General features: G+C 54.4%; 7 protein-coding genes across 7 annotated transcripts; 3 read left to right on the top strand and 4 right to left on the bottom strand.

Moving 5' to 3' along the window:
* Positions 1-525: 525 nt before the first annotated feature.
* On the top strand, positions 526-2816 carry PUNSTDRAFT_141766 (gamma-glutamyltranspeptidase). The gene is made up of 7 exons (XM_007380850.1): positions 526-674; positions 732-787; positions 859-932; positions 985-1271; positions 1338-2042; positions 2100-2365; positions 2438-2816. Exons 1-7 carry the CDS (start codon positions 539-541, stop codon positions 2666-2668), a joined length of 1755 nt encoding a protein of 584 aa, XP_007380912.1. The 5' UTR covers positions 526-538; the 3' UTR covers positions 2669-2816.
* Positions 2817-6294: 3478 nt separating this feature from the next.
* PUNSTDRAFT_63606 (uncharacterized protein) lies at positions 6295-6979 on the bottom strand (the record flags this gene model as incomplete). Its single annotated transcript, XM_007380849.1, has 2 exons — positions 6295-6777; positions 6830-6979. Coding segments are annotated over 2 exons (633 nt in total), but the record flags the coding sequence as incomplete, so codon positions are not given.
* A 1786-nt stretch (positions 6980-8765) lies between these two features.
* PUNSTDRAFT_42656 (uncharacterized protein) lies at positions 8766-10082 on the top strand (the record flags this gene model as incomplete). The annotated part of the gene is made up of 4 exons (XM_007380848.1): positions 8766-8931; positions 8987-9172; positions 9237-9974; positions 10039-10082. 4 exons carry the CDS (start codon positions 8766-8768, stop codon positions 10080-10082), a joined length of 1134 nt encoding a protein of 377 aa, XP_007380910.1.
* A 535-nt stretch (positions 10083-10617) lies between these two features.
* On the bottom strand, positions 10618-12387 carry PUNSTDRAFT_42655 (uncharacterized protein; the record flags this gene model as incomplete). Its single annotated transcript, XM_007380847.1, has 5 exons — positions 10618-11058; positions 11108-11958; positions 12013-12055; positions 12103-12228; positions 12358-12387. The coding sequence occupies 5 exons, from the start codon at positions 12385-12387 to the stop codon at positions 10618-10620; spliced, it is 1491 nt and encodes a 496-aa protein (XP_007380909.1).
* Positions 12388-13401: 1014 nt separating this feature from the next.
* On the bottom strand, positions 13402-14651 carry PUNSTDRAFT_141762 (uncharacterized protein). The gene is made up of 5 exons (XM_007380846.1): positions 14412-14651; positions 14282-14359; positions 14079-14222; positions 13883-14026; positions 13402-13826 (listed from the first exon to the last, which is right to left on the bottom strand). Exons 1-5 carry the CDS (start codon positions 14443-14445, stop codon positions 13582-13584), a joined length of 645 nt encoding a protein of 214 aa, XP_007380908.1. The 5' UTR covers positions 14446-14651; the 3' UTR covers positions 13402-13581.
* Positions 14652-15423: 772 nt separating this feature from the next.
* Positions 15424-17594, top strand: PUNSTDRAFT_131542 (DUF747-domain-containing protein; the record flags this gene model as incomplete). Its single annotated transcript, XM_007380845.1, has 10 exons — positions 15424-15570; positions 15632-15858; positions 15912-15978; positions 16036-16186; positions 16240-16407; positions 16481-16641; positions 16697-16861; positions 16917-17143; positions 17208-17349; positions 17403-17594. 10 exons carry the CDS (start codon positions 15424-15426, stop codon positions 17592-17594), a joined length of 1647 nt encoding a protein of 548 aa, XP_007380907.1.
* Positions 17595-17927: 333 nt separating this feature from the next.
* Positions 17928-19871, bottom strand: PUNSTDRAFT_42653 (uncharacterized protein; the record flags this gene model as incomplete). Its single annotated transcript, XM_007380844.1, has 1 exon — positions 17928-19871. One exon carries the CDS (start codon positions 19869-19871, stop codon positions 17928-17930), a length of 1944 nt encoding a protein of 647 aa, XP_007380906.1.
* Between the last annotated feature and the right edge of the window lie 219 nt (positions 19872-20090).

Genomic DNA, 20090 nt, shown 5'->3' with positions numbered 1-20090 from the left:
ACGGACGATGGCAGCAGGTGTTGAACTTGATCCATGATGCATGATGGTCCGCGTCCGTGAATGACTGCCGACCTTGAAGGGAGATCGACGAGTGATTGATTGAAATTTATGGAGTCCACCTATGATATGATGGTCGCAGATATTATTGGAACATGTGGTGGTATGGGCTAATGTTGAGGCTGTAAGAACGCATAACGACGCGTTTCTACTCTCTACCACCACACATGTTGGGCACGTTGTCGTGCTTGTTGTCGTTGACGAAAACCGCGCTCGCGTCAAACGACGGGCCAGCGACCGAAATAAATCGGACGGCCATCACTTGTACCTTTGCACGCTTCTCCCGTTGATGGGGGGCTGGTCTAGCATGTGCATCAACGGGGCCGAACGACATATCAAAAGATATTTTGTCGCTCTCGCAAGCGCCCGTCAAGATAGCGTCATCTAACGGGCCAAGTTCGGTAGACCCTTTATATTCGTCACGGAGACGCGAATATGGCTTCTTCGCGTTCTTCTCCGCTCGACCAGCTCGGACTCGACCATGGGCCCCTCACTCCGCCGCCTTGCACTTAGGACCTCTGTCCTTCTCACTCTTGGCGCGGTCGCGTCAGCGAACACCGGGGTCCAGACGTTTGGTACGTCCGGCAAGCACGGCGCTGTCGCGACTGAGGTCGGAGGTACGCGTCTTCGTTGACGCTGAGGGCGTGCTGGCTCATGATGCTTGTGGAGCACAGAGTGCTCTGATATTGGTGTTTCGATTCTGAAGCAAGGCGGAAGCGCGGCAGACGCGGTGAGTGCATAGAGTCCACCCGTCGTACGCGCTTTTTGACTTTGAAACTAAATGACGTTGTCAACTTGTAGATCATCGCCAGCGGACTATGTGTCGGAACGATCGCAGCGTACCATTCCGGAATTGGTGGAGGTGGATTCATGTTGTACGCCCTTTCTCTCTGAGCTGGCCTCTTGACCCGTCTCACTCGGTCTTAGGGTTCGCTTTGAGGACAAGCACGGGAAGGGCCACTCCTACGAAATGATCGATTTCCGGGAGACCATGCCCGCCGCCGGTAACGAGACCATGTACATCAACACGACCGTCGCCCATGCATCCACCATCGGTGGCCTCGCCGTCGGCGTACCCGGCGAGCTGCGGGGTTGGGAAAAGCTGCACGAGCGCCACGGCAAGCTGCCTTGGAAGACGCTCTTTCAACCTGCCATCAAGCTCGCACAGGATGGCTTCAAGGTGACAACGGATCTCGCGGTCGCCCTTAACGCCAGTACGTGACCTTAGTTTTCCCTCTGCCCATCGCCGAGCTTAACGCTAGCGTTCACGGTTTGACTAGACACCTACCCGTTCCTTCTCTCCGACCCGCTCTGGGCCGAAGTTTACGCGCCCAACGGGACTCTCGTTGGTCTCGGCGACACCGTCTACCGCAAGCGCTACGCGCGTACGCTCGCCGCCATCGCGGAACACGGCCCCGACTATTTCTATGGCCCGCACACGGAGATCGCGGTGAACACGGCCGAGGCTGTCCACTCCCGCGGCGGCATTCTCACTACCGCCGACCTCGCTAACTACTCCGCCATCATTCGTGAGCCCGTGAACATCACTTACCGCGGCACGCACCGCATCTTCAGCACCGTTGCGCCTAGCAGTGGCAGCGTCGTGCTTAGCGCGCTGAAGATCTTTGAGGGCTACGACGGCTCCGCGGCGCCGACCGACCCCGCGATCAACCTCACTACCCACCATCTCATCCAGGGTACGCGCTTCGGATACGGCCAGCGCACGAATTACGGCGACCCGGCGTTCACTGCGAACGTATCCACGCTCGAGCGCGAGTTCTTGCAGGAGTCGACTGTCGAGGCGATCCGGAAGGAGATCAGCGACAACCAGACGTTCCCCGCTGCATACTACGACATCAACAAGTACATCCCCCTCAATGATTCGGGAACGAGCCATATGGCTGCCGTCGACCGGTGGGGTAACGCTGTCAGTCTGACGACGACCGTCAACCTTTACTGGGGCAGCCAGGTCATGACCGCAGACGGTAAGCGCAAACGTTCCGTACTCTTTGTTGATTCAGCTGACCGTGCTGTCGTCCCAGGTGTCATCCTCAACGACGAGATGGACGACTTCTCGTCGCCGGGTCAAACCAATTCGTTCGGCTTCGCCGCCGCGCCCGTCAACTTCATCCGGCCCGGAAAGCGCCCGCAGAGCAGCATCTCGAGTTCCATCGCGGAGGACCTCGAGACGGGCGAGTTCGTGATCGCGACCGGCTCCGCCGGCGGATCGCGCATCATCACTGCGACTCTCCAGAACCTGTACCACTACCTCGACCAGGGCCTCACGCCCAACGAGACCGTTCACCAGGTGCGTACCCCCTTTTGCCCTGCCTTATTCGTCTCCTTCTTACTGACAACCCTTCCTCTTTGCTTACAACAGTCGAGGTGGCACGATCAGCTGACGAACGTCACCTACTTCGAGATCTCGGCCCCGAACTTGGGCATCGCGGGCTTCTCGAATGCGACGGTGGCGTACCTCGCCGGCCTCGGGTACAATATCACGTATGAGGACGAGAGCGGGAGCACGGCGCATGTTATCGGGAAGAAGGACGGCGTTTACACCGCCGCGAGCGACCCGCGCAAGACGGCCGGGCGCGGCGCTGCGTTCTGAGTCTACCCTCGCCGGCTGTCGTGCGGGAAAGATGGGAGAAGACGACCTTAAAAATGGGCGAGCATTACGCATGCGCTCGTCGATGGACCATTATAGCGCTTTCGATGTACTTTACAGTATCAACACTTCATAATGCCATTCTTTCAAGGATTCTCGGTGAGCGCGTACTCTGCGCCTTGTAGATTGTGTGAGAGAGGTGTTGTCGTTGTCTCTCCGATCATACATAGTTATACCTATGGTTTAGGCGCGTTGTATTGTCACCGACCGCTTCACGATCGTGGAAAATCCTTGTACCTTTTACTCCCTCACTTCGAGACTGCGTTATCGTGACATCAGCGTGCGGCCCAGGCACCGAGGATGCTTCACCTGGATGACTTGCTATGTCTCTATGGCTCTCCAGCCGCGGGGCATCGTGGAATGTTTCCCGCTCATTCGCGACGAGGGCAGGGGATGGCGAGGCGTACTTCGGAGCAACACGATCTGAATTGTCGGAGATGTGCAGTACAGTGGGGTAGTTGAAGTAGGCGTGAAGGGCCTTGAGATTCTTGGGCGTATCTGGGCTAATAGCCCGAGAACGAGTATTGAAGGCATCGAAGAAATGCTGTGGTACAGTGGCGTGCGAAAGTAGCCGAACGCTCTCCGTTTTTTGTGGTTATGCTTGACTACATCGCACTAGTGTATCTCACTGCTGAAAAACAGTTATGAATGCCTAATATACAGAGCTGAGAATGTGGCTGCACAATCTGGGAGTAGTACGTCAAGAAATGGGCATGCGGCAGCACGATTTCTGCCGGGCTGTCCCGAGCACCCACATGAGGCCGTGTATCATCCATCTCCTCCTCTGCGCTCGCAAACGACTACTCTCGCTATAAGCTTCAAACTTTCTGTAGAATCCTTTCCAGTATCCTTCAGGATATGGCACCGCTCACCCCAACCAAGAGAAGGGCAGTCTGTCTGCTCCGGGACTCTGGGAAGCCATTCCGCTCTATTGCTTCCCAACTCGGCATCTCAGTCTCTACAGCTCACGAGAACTGGATGAAATTCAAAGATACGAAGGACTGGTACCGTGTTGTACCCAAATCTGGGCGCCCCCGCAAATTGGACTCAAGATCTCTGCGTTGTGGGAAGATATGGCTCAGGACAGGCCGGGCCCGAGATGCAACAGACCTCCAGCGGAAGCTCTGGAGAGCAGTACATCCCACCACAGCCCGTCGAAGACTCATAGAGCTTGGTCTCCCAGGGAGGGTTAGGCGCAGGAAGCCGTATCTCAACAAGAATCACATTGGGAAGCGCAGGAGATGGGCAGATGAACATGCAGATTGGACAGCTGATGATTGGAAGCTTGTCATTCCATCTGATGAGTCCAAATTCAACCTGTTTGGGTCGGATGGAAGGCAATACTGCCGCAGGGGTCCAGGGGAGGAATATCTCCCACAGAATGTCACGGCGACAGTCAAACACGGGGGTGGGAGTGTCATGGTCTGGGGCTGCCTCACATCCAAAGGACCGGGTCGCCTTCACCGTGTGATCGGGAACATGAACGCAGCCAACTATTGCTCGATTCTAGACCAGTCCCTTCTGGGAACACTTACCGACTATGGGCTGGCCCCGAACGATGTCATTTTCCTTCAAGATAATGATCCGAAACACACTTCCCGCATGGCCAAGCAATGGTTCATCGACAATAACATCCAATTACTCCCTTGGCCGCCTTCTTCTCCTGATATGAACATCATAGAGCATGCATGGCGCCATCTAGACCGGAAAATCAGGGCCCGGGACCCTCTACCACGAAATGCGGATGAACTGTGGATTGCACTGCAGGAGGAGTGGGCCGGGTTGGATATGGGCTTCATTACCAGGCTCTTCGATTCCATGCCAGATAGAGTGGCTGCCCTTAAGAAGGCCAAAGGCTATCACACCCGGTACTGAACTGTTTTTGTGTTCTCTGGTTCGTTCTGTCATTTTTTCGAGCCTTCACCCGCATACTTGATAGTTGAGTCATGTGCTCCCATGTCTTGGATGTCCTGCTACGTGATTTCACCTCATGGAGCTTCTCTTATATCACTAGCTACATGTTCTAGAGTAGCTACGCGATATATATACACTATCCTTACTTGAGTTCTGGCGGAGTGCGGCTGGTATGGTGCAGATATCGACGAACGGGGGGGGCGTTCGGCTACTTTCGCACGCCACTGTATGTCTCGACCGGTAACTTCTTTTTCGTGTGCTTGTAATATATGCGGGATGAGAGAGGAGGTAGCAATGTCGCGGTGGAGCAATGAGAACCAAACTAGCCTATGCCAGATCGTGTGCAACCACGTGCAGTGTTGTTCGGGCATTGCTCCATTGTCAAGTAGGTGAAGCTCCAACAGCACGGACTGATCCAAGGCCGCGACAAATCGCTTGAGTGCCAATTTCATCCCACCCTCTAAAGCAGCCGGTGTGGTTTCAGTATTCCAATCGTACAGAACACCTGCTAGGGCCCAAAAAGCGGTTCTTCTGCAAAGGGTTGGATGACGATGGCTCTCGTCGCTCAATCGACACGCAGACTCTAAAAGATCTAGGGCTTGTTGCACGGGGAAATCTGGTGGGGCGTTAGCAATTCCTAGAGGGGCTCATGAAACCAATCACATACCCATGATCCCATTTTGGCGGCTCCAACACGTCCAATCGACTTCTTCAAGCAGTGAGACGGCAAGGGCAGCATGGCTTATCGTCTCCTGAAGTTTTGGGACTTGAATCTGCCTGTCAGAGGATAGCATCCGGATGCAAATCTTCAAGTATTCTGGGAGGAACCCGGTATATCGTGCATAGATCAATCGCAGCATGCATAGCGAGTAGAAGATTAGATGTTTGGTATCTTTTCTGGTAAATGGGGTGTCCATGTACATGCCGGACGGCGCATCCACGTCGATGACGGTCAGAAGTTCGGATCCTAGGAGCTTGCCCATGATCCGCACTTGGGTATTATTCATCGCATTTAGGGCGGAGCTGAGACGACTTTCATCGAAGGAGAAGGTTATGTTGACTTGACCTGGTCAAGGGTGATCCCGCCACCTGAAAACGTGCTCCAGGACGTTATCAACGTTGTACGATTCGCCAAGGGTCCCCAAAACGGAAATCACATACGATCCCAAGCGATCGTACGGATGTGCTTGCTGGTCGACATGCAGTTGTGCGGCGTATGCCCCATCTTGTGGTTGTGGTACAGGTATGTCACCCAGACAAGCCCCGATGAGTTCGTCATCCAGCTCTTCGTGGGCGGCCGCCCACAGAAGCGACCGACAGTTCCATGCGACGCTGAGCAAGCCACCGGGTCTCAACGTTGGAAGGTCCAGATCACGATGCGTCCAACCATCATAGAGGCCAATTTTTCGGCTAATCCGCGTATGTCCTTGGAAGAACCGCCACATCGCGAGAGAGAAGCGCCTCCACCAACCGGAACTCCCGCGAATCTTCCATAGCCAATCGCTCAATTGCGCAGCAGCACGGGACTTCGCATTGTGAAGTGAACGCAAGGGAGGTAGAAAAGCCCATCCCAAGGTGCTCTTGTAGCGGCATGATTTACAAAATATTGGCAGGACAACCGCCAAGACGAACAAGAAAAGAGACAACGCGATGAAGATGGTTGTGACAACGGTTACGCGTTCGTTGATGGGCCAGAGTAGAGCTATGAGACCGGTGAAGAAAAGGACGACGGCGGCTTGAAGCACGGTGGGAAGTCCGGTGACGATTTCTGGAACTTTCCAGCGCTGTAGCTGGTTGTAACGATATTGTCGAAGGTTGATGGCGGAGTGGATCGGGGTGACGGTGGTCCAGAGGATGTATTCTCGTAACCATTGCTTGACGAGGATACCGAGAAGGGCGGACGCCAAGGACACGACCAAACTAACAAACCAGAAGGAGTTGATGACAACGAGCGACGTGGGCGCGTGAAACTCTGTCACCGAAACAGTGGAAGGATTAGCGATCTCGTTTCTGGAGAGGTTGAAAAGCTGCTGGGAGATGTCGAGCAGGACCTGAGCCGAGAGTTGCGTATTGTCTGGCTGCAGATGGGGGTACGTGTCCACCAGAAACGCGGTCAACACGGCGGAGAAAAGACCGGCCTGGCGGTCTCGTCAGCGGCGGAGCTAGGCAGAGATAAGAAGGAAAGCGCACGAATACGAGCAATGTATCTATGTCTCCGGTGTACCCGTCAATCATCGTAGTGTCGTGCTCTTTCAAACGTTCGTAAATGTAACTCCAGCCCCCTCCACTATTTAGCTTGCTTTTGGATATCTGTACGGAAGGAAGGCATTGATGAGACATGATATGCATGACTATCCGACAGGCGAACCTTCACAGCAGCGGCTCCGTTTATCCTTGGGGACTTGTTTTGATCGGCGTCGGTCTTTCCCCATCGTGACTCGTCTCGTTGGGGCATAGACTGGTTCTGCTCGGTGACCTCGTCTAGAGGCTCTTGTCCTGGAGACTTATCAGTTCCGGAAAGCGTGCCTCAGTATTCAGTCAATTCGGAATTGTTCGTTGAGGAAGCAGACTCACCGTCGCACTATCACCCTGCGTCGTCATCAAAGCGCGATTGCACATAGGTCCGATGTCCGACAGACTTGAAGTCTGCGCACAAGTTAGGTCAGGTACAGTACATGAGCGTTGCGCGAGATCTGAAGGCTATCTTTGTCGTATAACGTACCTTCATGTTCAAATCACCCCGGTTCTCCGTAGTGCGATACTGATACGAGGGCTGCATGTCGGACACGATGCGAGACCTGTCCAAGAGTTGTATGTAATTCTCTGCAACCTTCGGAAGCCTCGGTTCGCAGAGAAACGACAGGAATATCCATCATCGCTGACAACGTGGTCTCCCCAGTCAGACTAGTTGCGCAGTGCATGAAGACAGTCGTTCACATCGACGATAGGGGATAGTGAGGGCGTGAGACCAACATACGTGTAACGAGCGTCACTCTACATTCTTCTACCAGCTGGCTACAGCTCCTGCGACTCATCATCAAGTCAACAAGCAATATATGGCCAAGTCTCCTGCAGGTTCTGAAGACTTGTTTGTCTACGCTCCATCACATGCTCTTGCATAATTGAGTACCTTCGTCGTCTATGAGTTCACTCTCCTGCCAGTCCCGAAATCTGTCAACGACTCATGCAATCTTTCCTCGAGATGAAGCACGGCTGGGTGTGGTGGTACTTATATACGAGGCGAAGCATCTTACTCGACCACCTGAACCCATGCTGCGAAGCTCGGGATGCGTTATATTCTTTTTTCTTTCTGGTAGGCCATATCAGTCACTGAGATGGGCGGTTCGCCTTGGTCCGCGACGGGAAAATACTCAGATGTTCCGCTCAACACAATAAGGGGAGGCACTCCTGGGGCCGCGCGCAATACGGAGTCATCAGCTCTATTGCCCAGTGCGCTTTCGGCGTCTGGCCAATACCAATACGACTATCAACGGTCCTCGCGGACCGGACGAGCACAACACCTCCATCAATGCGCGGAAATGACAACATGTGATGAGACAGTGGGATACTTGGGTCTTTGGGTTGGAACCAAACGACGGGATATTCCAAAGCAGGCACTCCGACATCAACAGGGGCGGCCCAATGAGGAATGCGCGGCGGGATCAGAATCCGCGATCGCGACGTTCAGGGGCTGCTGGACGCGACGCCTGAACGGAAGCTCGGCCTGGCGTGCCTTGTCACTGCTGCTCGTGGCCTCACTACCGCTGGTGTTCAACGGTGCAACAAATTCAAGATCAACGCTGGCGGGACTCGAAGTACTGGCCGGCGGCTCAGAGAGTTGAAGCTGTACGGGTTGGACAGGTTGAACAGGTTGAACGTGGCTGCCGAGAGCACGATCGTGCTCCCGCCATCTCCCTCACGCAAAGCCGCCCTCGTCTTCCGCTCCCGCCTCGTCCGCCGTCGATCTCCTCCGCCTTATCCGCCTCCGCTACTTCCGCTACTCCTAACGCAACGTGTATATAATGAGGCGAGTATTCGATCACTGAGCCTCAGTACTTCCTGGTCCTAACCCTCGCGTACACAGTCTTTACACCGCACGCTACACGCACTACGCACATCATCCACGATGAACACCGCTCTTTCCAAGATCGCTACCTTCAGCCGCCGCTTCTCTCCCCGTCGCGAGCGCGCCACCGCGGATTTGCGTGCCAGTCAGGAAGATACTCTCGCCCTAAACCAGGCCACTCAGAGACCTTCTCCAGCCGTTGGGAGCGGCGATCACCTGCCGCGGGGTAAGTCTTTGCGTTGGTAGGCATCTGGATCGCGACGCTCACGTTTTTCCTCTAGTCGTCGAAGCATGGCGCCCGATGGAGCAGAAGGACATCAACAGGCTCCGGCGACGCCACGGGAATTCGGAAAAGTTCCGCGAGTGCCTCGAATGGGAGCAGACCCACGGCGCGTTCCTGTTCCAGCACTTGCAGCCCCCGATCGAGGAGTGGGAGGCGCTCACCGAGTCTGAGCGATTCCTTCGCAGTGAGTGGTCCAAACTGTCGCCGACGCACGAACAACATGCTGACCGAGCATCGCACGTCTGCAGGCTTGGACTTCGTCGGCGAGAGCCGCCACGGCTGCGTGTTCAACGTGTTCGTGCAGGTGCCGCATCCGGACGACCTGTACCGACAGTGCCTCTATAAGCACATGGTGATCGAGTCGGCGCGTTTGAGGCGGGAGTGGGCCGAGCAGCTGAAGAGCGATCCGCTGTTTTTCGGTCAGACGGGCAGCGAGGGGCGGCGCTCGTTGCGGTCCGATTCCGAGGTCTCCGAGATCGAACTCCCCAAGGCGGCCTCGCACGACGACGAAGGCCTCAGCGAAGGCCAGCAGGCGCTCCGCGACACGTACGACGAGATCGCCGGCTTGCAGAAGAGCATGGACGATTTCGAGGAGGAGGAAGATGCGCCGACCGAGGAGACCGTGGACGACGGTGTCAGCGAGGGCCAGCGGGATATGCAGGCTATGCTGGACGATATCGCGGACTTGCAGAAGAGCCTCGAGGCCGATGCCGAGGAGCGGGACTCCTACGCACGCGCCAAGAAACTCTACCCGGGTCACGTCGCCGACATCCACACCGGCGAGCCGTCGCGGGGCCTCCCCGCGCACACGACCCTGACGGCGATTTCGGAGAACGTGGACGCCGGGCTCCTGAACAGGAGCGAGGTCGGTTCTCCCATCAAGTGTGTCCGGCACTCGCGGCGGCTGTCCAAGGTGATGGAACAGGAGAACGGCGGGTCGGGGTCGTTCATCGCTCGCCCTCGGGCTCGGTCTTCGGTTCAGTTTTGTGAGTCGCCCTCATATTCTTCGTTTCAGCAGATGGCTGACCGTCGTCGCGTTCGCTCTTCCAGACATACCTCGGAGCCCGGCGATGAACTTCAGCCGGCACTTCTAAAGGGCTTAAACCCTGCCTCCATCTCTGCGACTCAACTCAATTTCCATTTCGGACTTTCATGTCCATCGTCACTCATTACCATCATCGTTTCTCCTTATCATCGTCTCTCATTACCGTCGTGTCCCTTTACCATCGTCTTTCATTACCATCGTCTCTCATTATCACATCTCTCTGCAATTTCTCCGAGCGCCAGCTAGCGGATACAGGAACAAGAAAAAAGTAGAATTAACATAATTATGCACATACAATATACAGTATAAACACATTCCCAACATGGCCCGAGACCAGGACAGTAGCGTTGCAATTTCCTTTCTCTCACACCGTCGCAACGAAAATCGACAATGATTCGCTATACTCAAGTATTTCGCTGCACACGCGTCGCAAACATCATGGTCATTTCATCGATCTGTCCATTCTCGCGTGTACCCGCGGATGACATAAAACATGATGCTCTTCGCGCCTTCGTCGTGACGGGCCTATGCCACGATAGTCAAGCCTAAAATCATCGCTGCAAATACAAAAGTATAGATGGCCGTCATGGACTTGAAGTTGTTCTCTGCGCTTCAAGCTCCTGCAGGCTCTTGTTCACGAACTGCAGCTCGCGCTCCCTGGCCGTGATGATCTCTTTCCGCGTCCGCACCACGCGCTGCAGGTCCGCAATGTGCACCCAGCCAAGGGACTTAGTCTTGACGTACGTCACGTCCCCAAATGAAACACAGTTCAACGAAGGCTGCGCGTTGGAATAGAGAGTGAGCAGGGGGAGAAACTGCGGAGGAGAGATGAACTGGGCAGCAGTTTCGATGATGGGCGAAGGTTTTTCCGTGCCCGGACCACCATAGCCTGGTGTGGACGACGATAGAATGGACGACGTAAGGGTATGGTCGTGTACGGCGTCCGCCTTGTCTTGAGACACGATGACAAGAGCCAAAAGCCGGCTGAAGCGAGATATAACGGTCGGAAGGCCGATCAGAACGTCCTATACATTCTTCAGCGCGATTGTATATCTGAGTTGACGTTGATCATACCTGATTGATCGGCCCAGTTACCGCGCAGACGTCGAGCACTTCTATATCGGGGAGGGTCGCAGGCACGGCAGCGAGTATATTCAGCGTCTCCTGAGCCAATTGGCGATGGGGAACGTGTCCGGTCACCGCCAGTGATTTCAATGGCCCGGAAGAGAAGGCGAGTATCTTGCACGTAGAGGAAAGGATATCATGAGTGAACATCCACGGGTCGAACATGATCTCCACTCGTGATACAGGGCGCTTGGGGACGACGCGCGAGAGAATTAGGGGCGTGGCGGAGACCTTCTCCAAGTGAGGGAGAGAGGTCACGTCAATCTGGTTCCGTGCGAAGCGTTCAAGGGTGAATGCCCGATTCGCCATCACACCTGAAGGGGCCCCGAATGTAATGGTGCGAATGGTGGATTGAGAGGCGAGGAATCCGGCAAGTGCAGAATCCCATTCGATCGAGGTCGCAAATTCCACGAGCTTGAAAGAGACGTTGGTAAGCACGCGTCCCGGGCAGCCAGGAAGGAGAAGCGCCAGAGACGTGAGGTTTGAGGTGCAGTGGAACACGGCCTGGAGTAGAGTCGCCATCGCAGCCAACCATTGAGGTTGGCTGGGACGCTCGTAGTGGATCTCGAGAGAGCGAAGTTGTGAAGCCAAGGACGGATTGTCCCGGATTACGCGCAGGAAGCTGATCAGGTTGGGTAAGCTCCGGGTGGTATCGTTGAAGACAGCATAACGATAGAGGATGCGGATGGCTGCATGATAAAGCGATGAACCAGCTGCGGCACATCTAGCGAGAGATCCTGGGTGCAAAGATAGGAATATCTTTTCGAGTATCTCGCCTGGGAGCTGGACTATCTTCCTGTCTGTTTTCGTCAACGAGTTGGGTCTCGAGCAAGCGATGGAGCGCATAGACATACCGTCGACCCTAAGGTCCCCTAGTCTATGCTGCAAGCCTCCTGCCTTGAGAATGGTGAATCGAATCCTCATAGCACGCCACCCGTGCTAACCTCTGGATCATAGGCAGGAGGGTTCTGTACTGAGCTGGTGTAATGATCCCGTGTTAACACAACGTTGTCATGAGCAGACGGAACAAATTCAACAGAAGGTGTTGGATTCATCTTGATGATAACGAGCTACCACAGACGGTGAGAGGGTGAATCGAGCACTCGGATGACGAATCGAAGCTGTGGATTAGTGTACCGTCAAAAAGTCAGATGTTATTAACTCGTGTTTAGTTACATGGTTATTTACATGTAACTTACATGCGAGGCATGCCATAGGTCAATCCTCATGTTATAAAAGTAAATAATTCATCGCCATTCGCGTACCCTTGAAGCTTGTGCATGGCCGTTGATGTAAATGTGATGAGCGGTAATGTTGTATTCCCACGAATACAACCTCTTGACACGTCGACATCGTGGCACCCACTCTTGATATGGCTTCTACTCCCACTAGAGATTACGAGCGCTTTTAACCGGATCCCGAAAAAGTCACGGACTTTCTCAAAATACTTCGAGAGCTGGAGCATTTGCTCCGCAATCTACCTGCTTCGCTTCCACTAGTGGAGGATCCGAACAGTCAAAATATGCTGTTTTTGTGAATTTCGCGCTAGATGTCGAGCTTTTCGCACTGGAAACCGACGATGACATCGATCTATCGTCGGCACTCATCCGGGATGTTCTTTCATTGAGCCCGGTCAATGCGTCTCATGCCGTGGACACAAAACGGGGCCCAGATGATGTTTGCGACGAGAACTGGGACTGATAGACTCATGTACACGGCACAATCTGACGTGTTCCGCCTCGAAAACAGCGCGCGGAGTTTATTACATTGTCTACCATACTTACGCTTGTAAATAAACCCCCTGGCGCGCCACTAGTTACTTACAAATGTGATTAAGTCAGCGGGAATTATTGACGGTACGCTACTGTGGATCGGTTTTCATTGACGGGTGCCCCGGCTCAGTGTTTATCTTACTGTAATCCGCTTCGCGCTACTATTGCATAGCAAGTCGGTCGTCATAGGCATACACGTTGACTGAGTATTACCTCGGTCCATGGCATACAGTACCTATCGTCAGCAAGTGAGAAACAAGCCAGGTCCGACCTCGAACATCCAAAGTTTGCAAACACGACTTGACCATATCTGTTGTGATCTGGTGTATGCATTCTGTCGCGAGATTTCAGAATATGACAAGTCCATCTCTTACGCTACGTTACTGCCAGTTAGCGAGAATGCAACCGGAATGACCACCCCCTTGGCTTGGGGGCACGATTCGCCCCATGTTCGTATCCCAGATGCTTGAAAGGTGATCATATTATTATACAAGCTAGAACAACCCTGTTTGTATCTTGCGTTCCAGCGAACTATCGCATCTTCCTGCCATGCATGGACATATCATATCAAGTCAGCGAACATCTTGATCCCTAGTATTCCTCTTCCCCTCAACCGCGGAGATGTCGAGGGGGCGGCGGGCATGGGAGGTGCTAGGGGACAGAAGACGGCGAACCCGAAGCAGATAACTCGTCTGGCACCAGCTCATACCGGAGATGACTGATGCGCGGCTCGCGTCGTATGAAAGGGGTCGCGGCTCGCCGGGTTGCACCTTTCCTCAGGCAGTCACGAGTAAGCGGCAATGCAGATTCGACATCCTTGCGCTGGAGATGACGATACAGCCAATCGGGAAGGATAGACCGATACCGCATCGCGCACAGGCCGCAATTCGCGAAAGCTGCGTTTGGTAAAGGATTAGAATGGTACATAGGATAGGAGCCTAGGTACACTCACCCAAGATCGCGACGTACCATGACATTGCCAGGACCACACTGGCGACCGCGCACTCGGAGTCGAAGATCATGAAATCGACACAGACCTGCCAATTATCCATGCTATCGTCACGTCTTATCAGCGTGGTGAACACTATGGCGGCACCTGTAGAATATAAAATTAGGGCAATCGCAACAACATGCTGAAGGTGCCTCACTCAGATCGAAGATGAAGATGAGGAGCGAGCGAAGCACCTCAATTACCCAAATTGGCATCGTGTCGCGCGCGAGGAAGTCGATGCATGGAAATGCGAGCAAGAAGCTGGCCGTTGCCCAGAGCGCCGCTGCGACGAGTTCTGTCACTACAAGACGATGGGATAAGCTTGCGGGAAGGGATCGCCTATACTGTAGGGGTACGTACCAAGGCGGTGTTGGGCATTGGAGATTACTTTTCCCGTCACGATCGTCAAAACCAGGTGCGACTGGATGAGGCTGAATGCTGGCGGGCACGTTGAACCCACAACCTTCCCTTGTAGACAGGCAGGACGTACCAAGAGCAAAACGGCGAGAGATCGCAGATCGCATGGTGCGCAGTCAAGAGGGTTTCAAGGAAGTATCTTGTTCGTTGGACGTGAGTGTTCTCGTTATATGGAATGCAGATGTGGCCTCTCCATAACCTTCTCATCTGTTGGCCAGTCGCGGGCCACAGGCATTGCATTGATGCATCGATGATCCTCGTCTACAGACAATGCGGTAGCACAAGGTCGTTGGTGGCCTTGCATCACTGCTGGAGCACAATGCACAAGGACAGCAGAGATCAGGTCGTGCAGATTGCAGAAGAGCTGGTATTGGGTCGAGCAAAAGTGTACGGATCGCCTTCAGGTCGTCGGATTACCGTTCTAATGAGGCGCCCACTCGTCGATCAAAGGAGGTGCCCCACGCGTCGAGAGCGTTCAATGAATCCACGTGATGCTATGCGTCACAATCAATGACCAGTGCCGCGTTAACGTCTGGCATTGGTGGCAATCCTCACTTGCTTTCAGTTGCTTGGACATGCCAACGTCCCAGAGCAAGCGAGGACGCGGCAACCGTCGCTCGTCTACCGGTACCTCCCTTTCTAAGTGGCCGAAGAGTCTCCAGCAACTCCAGCACCCCCAGGCTCAGACCCCACAACCTGCACGGACGACATCCAGCCCTCTCCTGAGACACACAGACAGCGCTGGACTATCATCTGACGAGGGATCGCCAAAACGCGATGTCTTCTTTGACACTAGAGACAACTATCGTGATCGAGCTCCTCTCAGCGCAGGATCACATCAGGATATGGTCAACGCACATGCTCACTACGTCGAGCTGAACGATTGGCCGTTGACATATGCATCGCTACCCCCAACACCCATTTCACCTTCTCCACCTCCCCAAATATCCAACTCAATGTCGTCGCCTCCTATGGTACATCCTGAAGGCCGGTCGTATTCCGGTATACAGCCATCTCTGAGTTTACCGAACGTTGCATTTCCGATTGTCGAAACGCCACTATCTCCAAACACGGCAGAGTCTTTGATGCACCAGCTAGACTATCGGGATCCTCCGTTCTCCCTATGGGACTACCTGCGTGAGGAACTTCTTGCAACTGATTTCGACTCTCACCAAGAGCTGAAGTGGGAACGTGTCAGCAACTTCCTGGCCATTCCCTGGGCGGTCGAAAAGGTGACTATACTCTGCCATCTCCCTCAATTGCGAATCGAAACAGCTCATTTCAACATTTCAGATCATCGGATTTGGCTTCATCTTGTGCCTCGATTCTTTCCTGTACACCTTCACAATATTGCCCATTCGTTGCGTACTGGCACTGTATCGCCTTGCAATGATCACGCTCCGATCGATTATGTCTCCTGGAAACGGCCGAACCCTTCCTCCGTCGCAGAAAGCCGATATTTTGAGGTCTCTGCTGCTAGCATTGACCGTGGCGATCCTGGTACCGTTGACGGACGCGAGGTATGTCAGCAAACGGACGATTGCTTTTACCTTGCTGATGATTCATGCGCCAGTAAGATCTACCATTCCATACGAGGTCAAGATACGATTAAATTGTACGTCATCTTCAACGCGCTCGAGGTATGTATACGACACATTACCCGTATATCGGGGTAAATGCTGAATTATCGCTACTAGATCGCCGACCGTCTATGTGCCGCCATAGGCCAAGACATTGTCGACTGTCTATTCTCACGTTCAAACCTGGTGGTGCTTTCAAGACATCAGCCCGTCTCAGCTCACACCTTCCGCCCGCTACTATTCTTCGGACTCGCCCTGGCATACAACGGTATCTTCTTTCCTTTCGAAGTCAATCATGTGCTGAATGTTCCTCATGCGTAGTCGCCCATACTCTCGTAATGATATACCAGATGATCTGCCTCAACGTGGCGATCAACTCTTATGATCACGCACTGCTTACGCTTCTCGTGTCGAACCAGTTTGTGGAGATCAAAGGCAGCGTGTTCAAGAAATTTGAGAAAGACAATCTCTTCCAAATCATGTGTGCAGGTACGTGCGACTCCTCGCGTCCCGAACGTGTATCATGGTTTGTCCAGGGGCTGGGCTGAGAGACAGTACGCAGATATCGTTGAGCGGTTTACTCTTGCCCTCATGCTCTTTATCGTCGCATTCCGCAATTTGATCGAACTCAGCGGCTCCGCCTTCGACTTCACCGGCGGATTCTTTCTTCCGCGCAGTTTCGGCTTCTGGAAAGGGAACAACGTCATGTGGACTATCTCATCAGTACGTACTTTCGGCGCATATATCCATGGGTTAGCATAACGTATTGGTTTGGTAGCCCGTTCTGACCGTATTGGGCTCCGAGATGATTGTCGACTGGCTCAAGCACGCGTTCATCACGAAATTCAACCACATCCGACCGTCTGTCTATGAACGCTACACGGATGTGCTCTGTCGCGATCTCGCGAGCGGGAGCGGGATGGGCAGGAGGGGTGCTCGCAAGGTGAAACAGCATAGCGGCCAGCGTTACCTGCTCTCTAATCACACCCTGAACCTAGCACTCTTACGTCGACCAGTCCCCGGTGGTCGCCCGACGACTTGGCTTCGCGTCCCTGCCGCTAGCTGTTCTCGCGATCCTGATTGGGTCACAGATGGTCAACCTCCTGTGGTCGATGCACGCGGACGGCAGCGCTTCGCCGTGGCGGCTGACTGAGGGTCATACGACCACCGACGATATCGTCAATCGCCTGAAATGGGCAGCGCTCGCGGCGCTGTTCTGGATTTGGTAGGTGCTCGCTCAGCAATTGTCCTCGGGAGCTCACTCTTAATGGGCATCGCTCGTCGCATAGTTCTGTTGTGGTGAAAATCATCCTTGGCGTCAATTTGATTAGCTATGCGACCAGGCGGCGGGCTGGAATGGAAGCTCGGGAGGCGGCAGATGTTGTGAACGACTTTGGACGGGACCCAATCGGGGAGGGCGAGGAGGAAAAGGTTCGAGTTTCGTCTACCAATCCTGCCCAGTGCTGAAACGTTGACATACGTAGAAATATAATCGGGAGCTAACGGCGCTGCTGAACAACAAACGGTATGACGCTGCACCTGCTGCAGAAATCGGCGAGACCAAGCCGAAGGTTGGTGGTGGAGGCAAGGAAGGAGGCGGTGGAGGAGGAGGCGGGAAGAAGCGGTTACCCTTGGAAGAAATCACGCGATACACGATGATCAAGCGTATATGGTGAACGGTTCCGTTCGTCACGTATGCGCTACATGTACGCTCGCGGGTCCCGAGCGCGTTCGAATCCATGTATGATCATGAAAACACCCTTTCCGTGAATGAGAGCCGCGCATTGAAGTCTTTACTCGATCATCGCGTCCTGACGCCTGATAACGCAGATAACGTGTCGCGGATGAGCATGTCATTGAAGATAGTAATGCAGGTAAGGTATGTGAGGTGCAGTATACAACAGGATAACGATACATACGGCAATCATGCGTGCGATACAATGCGAATGGGATGTGATACAGGTGCGATATTTTTACAAATCAGGTTGGCAAGAGTGAGAGGATGGATCTCAGGACGCCCATGTGTCCACAAATGCATCGCCGTCCTGCCCGGAGTCAGAAGACACGCTTCTAAGTGCCAACGAAAGGTCGAACCCGAGGTTGAGCAGCGACGAGTCGAACTCCTGGGACGACGGCGCCGATGTCCGAATCGTCCAGCAAGAGTCGTCCCCGGGATGGCGTCGAAATGAAGGCGTCATATTCTCCACCGCACGTCTTGAGGTACTGGTCGATACCATGTCCTTCGACTCACCCGTCCGAACAGACTGCGTCGAAGACGCGTCAGCACGGGATAATTCGGGAACTTGTGCTTCGTGTGCGAGCGATCGTTTACTAGGGGAAACGAAAGAGCCGCTTGAGCGATCGAGAAGGGCAGATATGGCGCTGATATCGAGGTCCATTAGGATGCTTGAAACGCTGTTATCAGAGCTCGACCTCTGTACTTCGGGTCTGGTAGCGCTGTGGCGGGCGTCGACCGATGCTTGGGAGCCTACCAACCGATCTCCAACGTCCGTGTCTAGTGCCTCCCCTTCAATGAGTGCCGATCGGGATAAATGCGTCCCCTCCGCGCGATGTAGGCGGAGTGACTCCGGCGTCCACCTCAATGCCTCCACTTCCCTGATCTCCGCATCATCGGGAGTCCGGAACACGAACTCCTCTTCCTCTTCCTCTTCTCGGCTTCGACGCGCCGACAAGAGCACCCGATCGATGACTACCGCTGAGGGAAGTGGCACGTTGGTAAGCCAGGCCTCGTAACTGTAAGTGTCGGGGCGTCGATGCTGGGGACGCGATAGGTGGGGAGGTTCGAAGTAGTCCGTAGTCAGGCTCAGGTCGTGCATGTCGGCGAGGTCGGCCTCAGTGATGGATGATCTGATGGACGGCGGGGGGACCGGTAGTCCGGGTGTATCTTGAGAGAGATCGTAGGCGCGGAGCGACGTGGCAGTAGACGCGGTGCCGCGAGCCAGGCTGGTGTTGGTAGCCAACCATGGCATCGTATTGTGCTTCACCGGGGTACCCGCATGAGATTCTGGCACCTCGGCTTCCATTACCGTAGCAGCGCGTGCAGGCGATGCGCGGATCTCCATAACTGTCGATGCACGGACTACCATGGGTTCGTCGGGATCGACAGAGGGGCTGATGGCGAGTCCAATTGTGTCGTCCGAGGCCGAGCACGCGTCCAAGTGGTCCCGGCTTGCTTGAGGTGATAGCTCATCCATGGCTAGCATAGAGTCAAGCGGAGCGGGTAGCAGGGCGAGTCGAAGACCTCGGTCCGATGAAACAGAGACAGAATGCGACGACGGAGAGTGAACATTAACGGTCGACATTTCGTTGAGAGAGCCATAGTTCGGAGTAGGAAGCTGAGGCAAGGTGCCGAACGTGGCAGAGGAAGCCTGAAGGTTCGAAGTCACCAGTCGTTCTGAGATGCTTGAGGAGTTAGTGCCCAGCGAAGTGTTGCCAACTTGCTGTTGCATAAATGATCCCGATCTTGCGCGTACAGAGTCGGAGCAGAGCACAGGTGGCGGGTCTTCCAAGTCGACTGCGAAGATAGGCGGCCCACAAAGCGGAGAACGAGGGCGTCTTGGAGATAGGGTTGGAGTATGCAGACGAGATTGCGACGAAGGATCACGAGCACCAGGAGAAGAAGGCGGAGGTGACCTAGCAGACGGCGAGGAGACCGGTCCAGCTCTGGCTTGTATTGTCACAGTGACAGCAGGCCTGGGCACGGATTTCGGGGACTCCTTACGCTTCTTGCGCCAGACGCGGGGAAGGGCCCACTGAGACTTCTTCTTACGATGATCTTCCTGGCCCTTATTTTCGATGTCATTCTTTGGCCGACGCCGAGAACGCATGAACCAGGACGCTAGCAGGGCACAGACAGGCAAAAACACGGCCCCAGAAAGGGCAAGACCGATGTGAATAGGCTGAAGACCAGGTTGTGGCGAGACATTGAACATAGTTGTGTGGTATTAATCTAGAACAGTGGGTACAACGGAGCGGTGTAGACTGATGAGAGAGACCGGCGGCGGGGGGAGTAAACCGAGATGAACCCGGAGGTGGGCAGGAGTCAGAAGAGCGCGACTCAACCAAAAATTCGGCACGCCCACCAAGAGGGGGGATGTCAGCAGGGTGGGAAGATGATAAAGCCGGCCGCGATATTTATTGCGACTACTTGA

This window comes from Punctularia strigosozonata (genome assembly GCF_000264995.1).
Source record: "Punctularia strigosozonata HHB-11173 SS5 unplaced genomic scaffold PUNSTscaffold_3, whole genome shotgun sequence".
Lineage (NCBI taxonomy): Eukaryota > Fungi > Basidiomycota > Agaricomycetes > Corticiales > Punctulariaceae > Punctularia > Punctularia strigosozonata.
The sequence above is the reverse complement of the archived record's forward strand: the minus strand, read 5'-3'. Positions and strand labels throughout refer to the sequence as shown.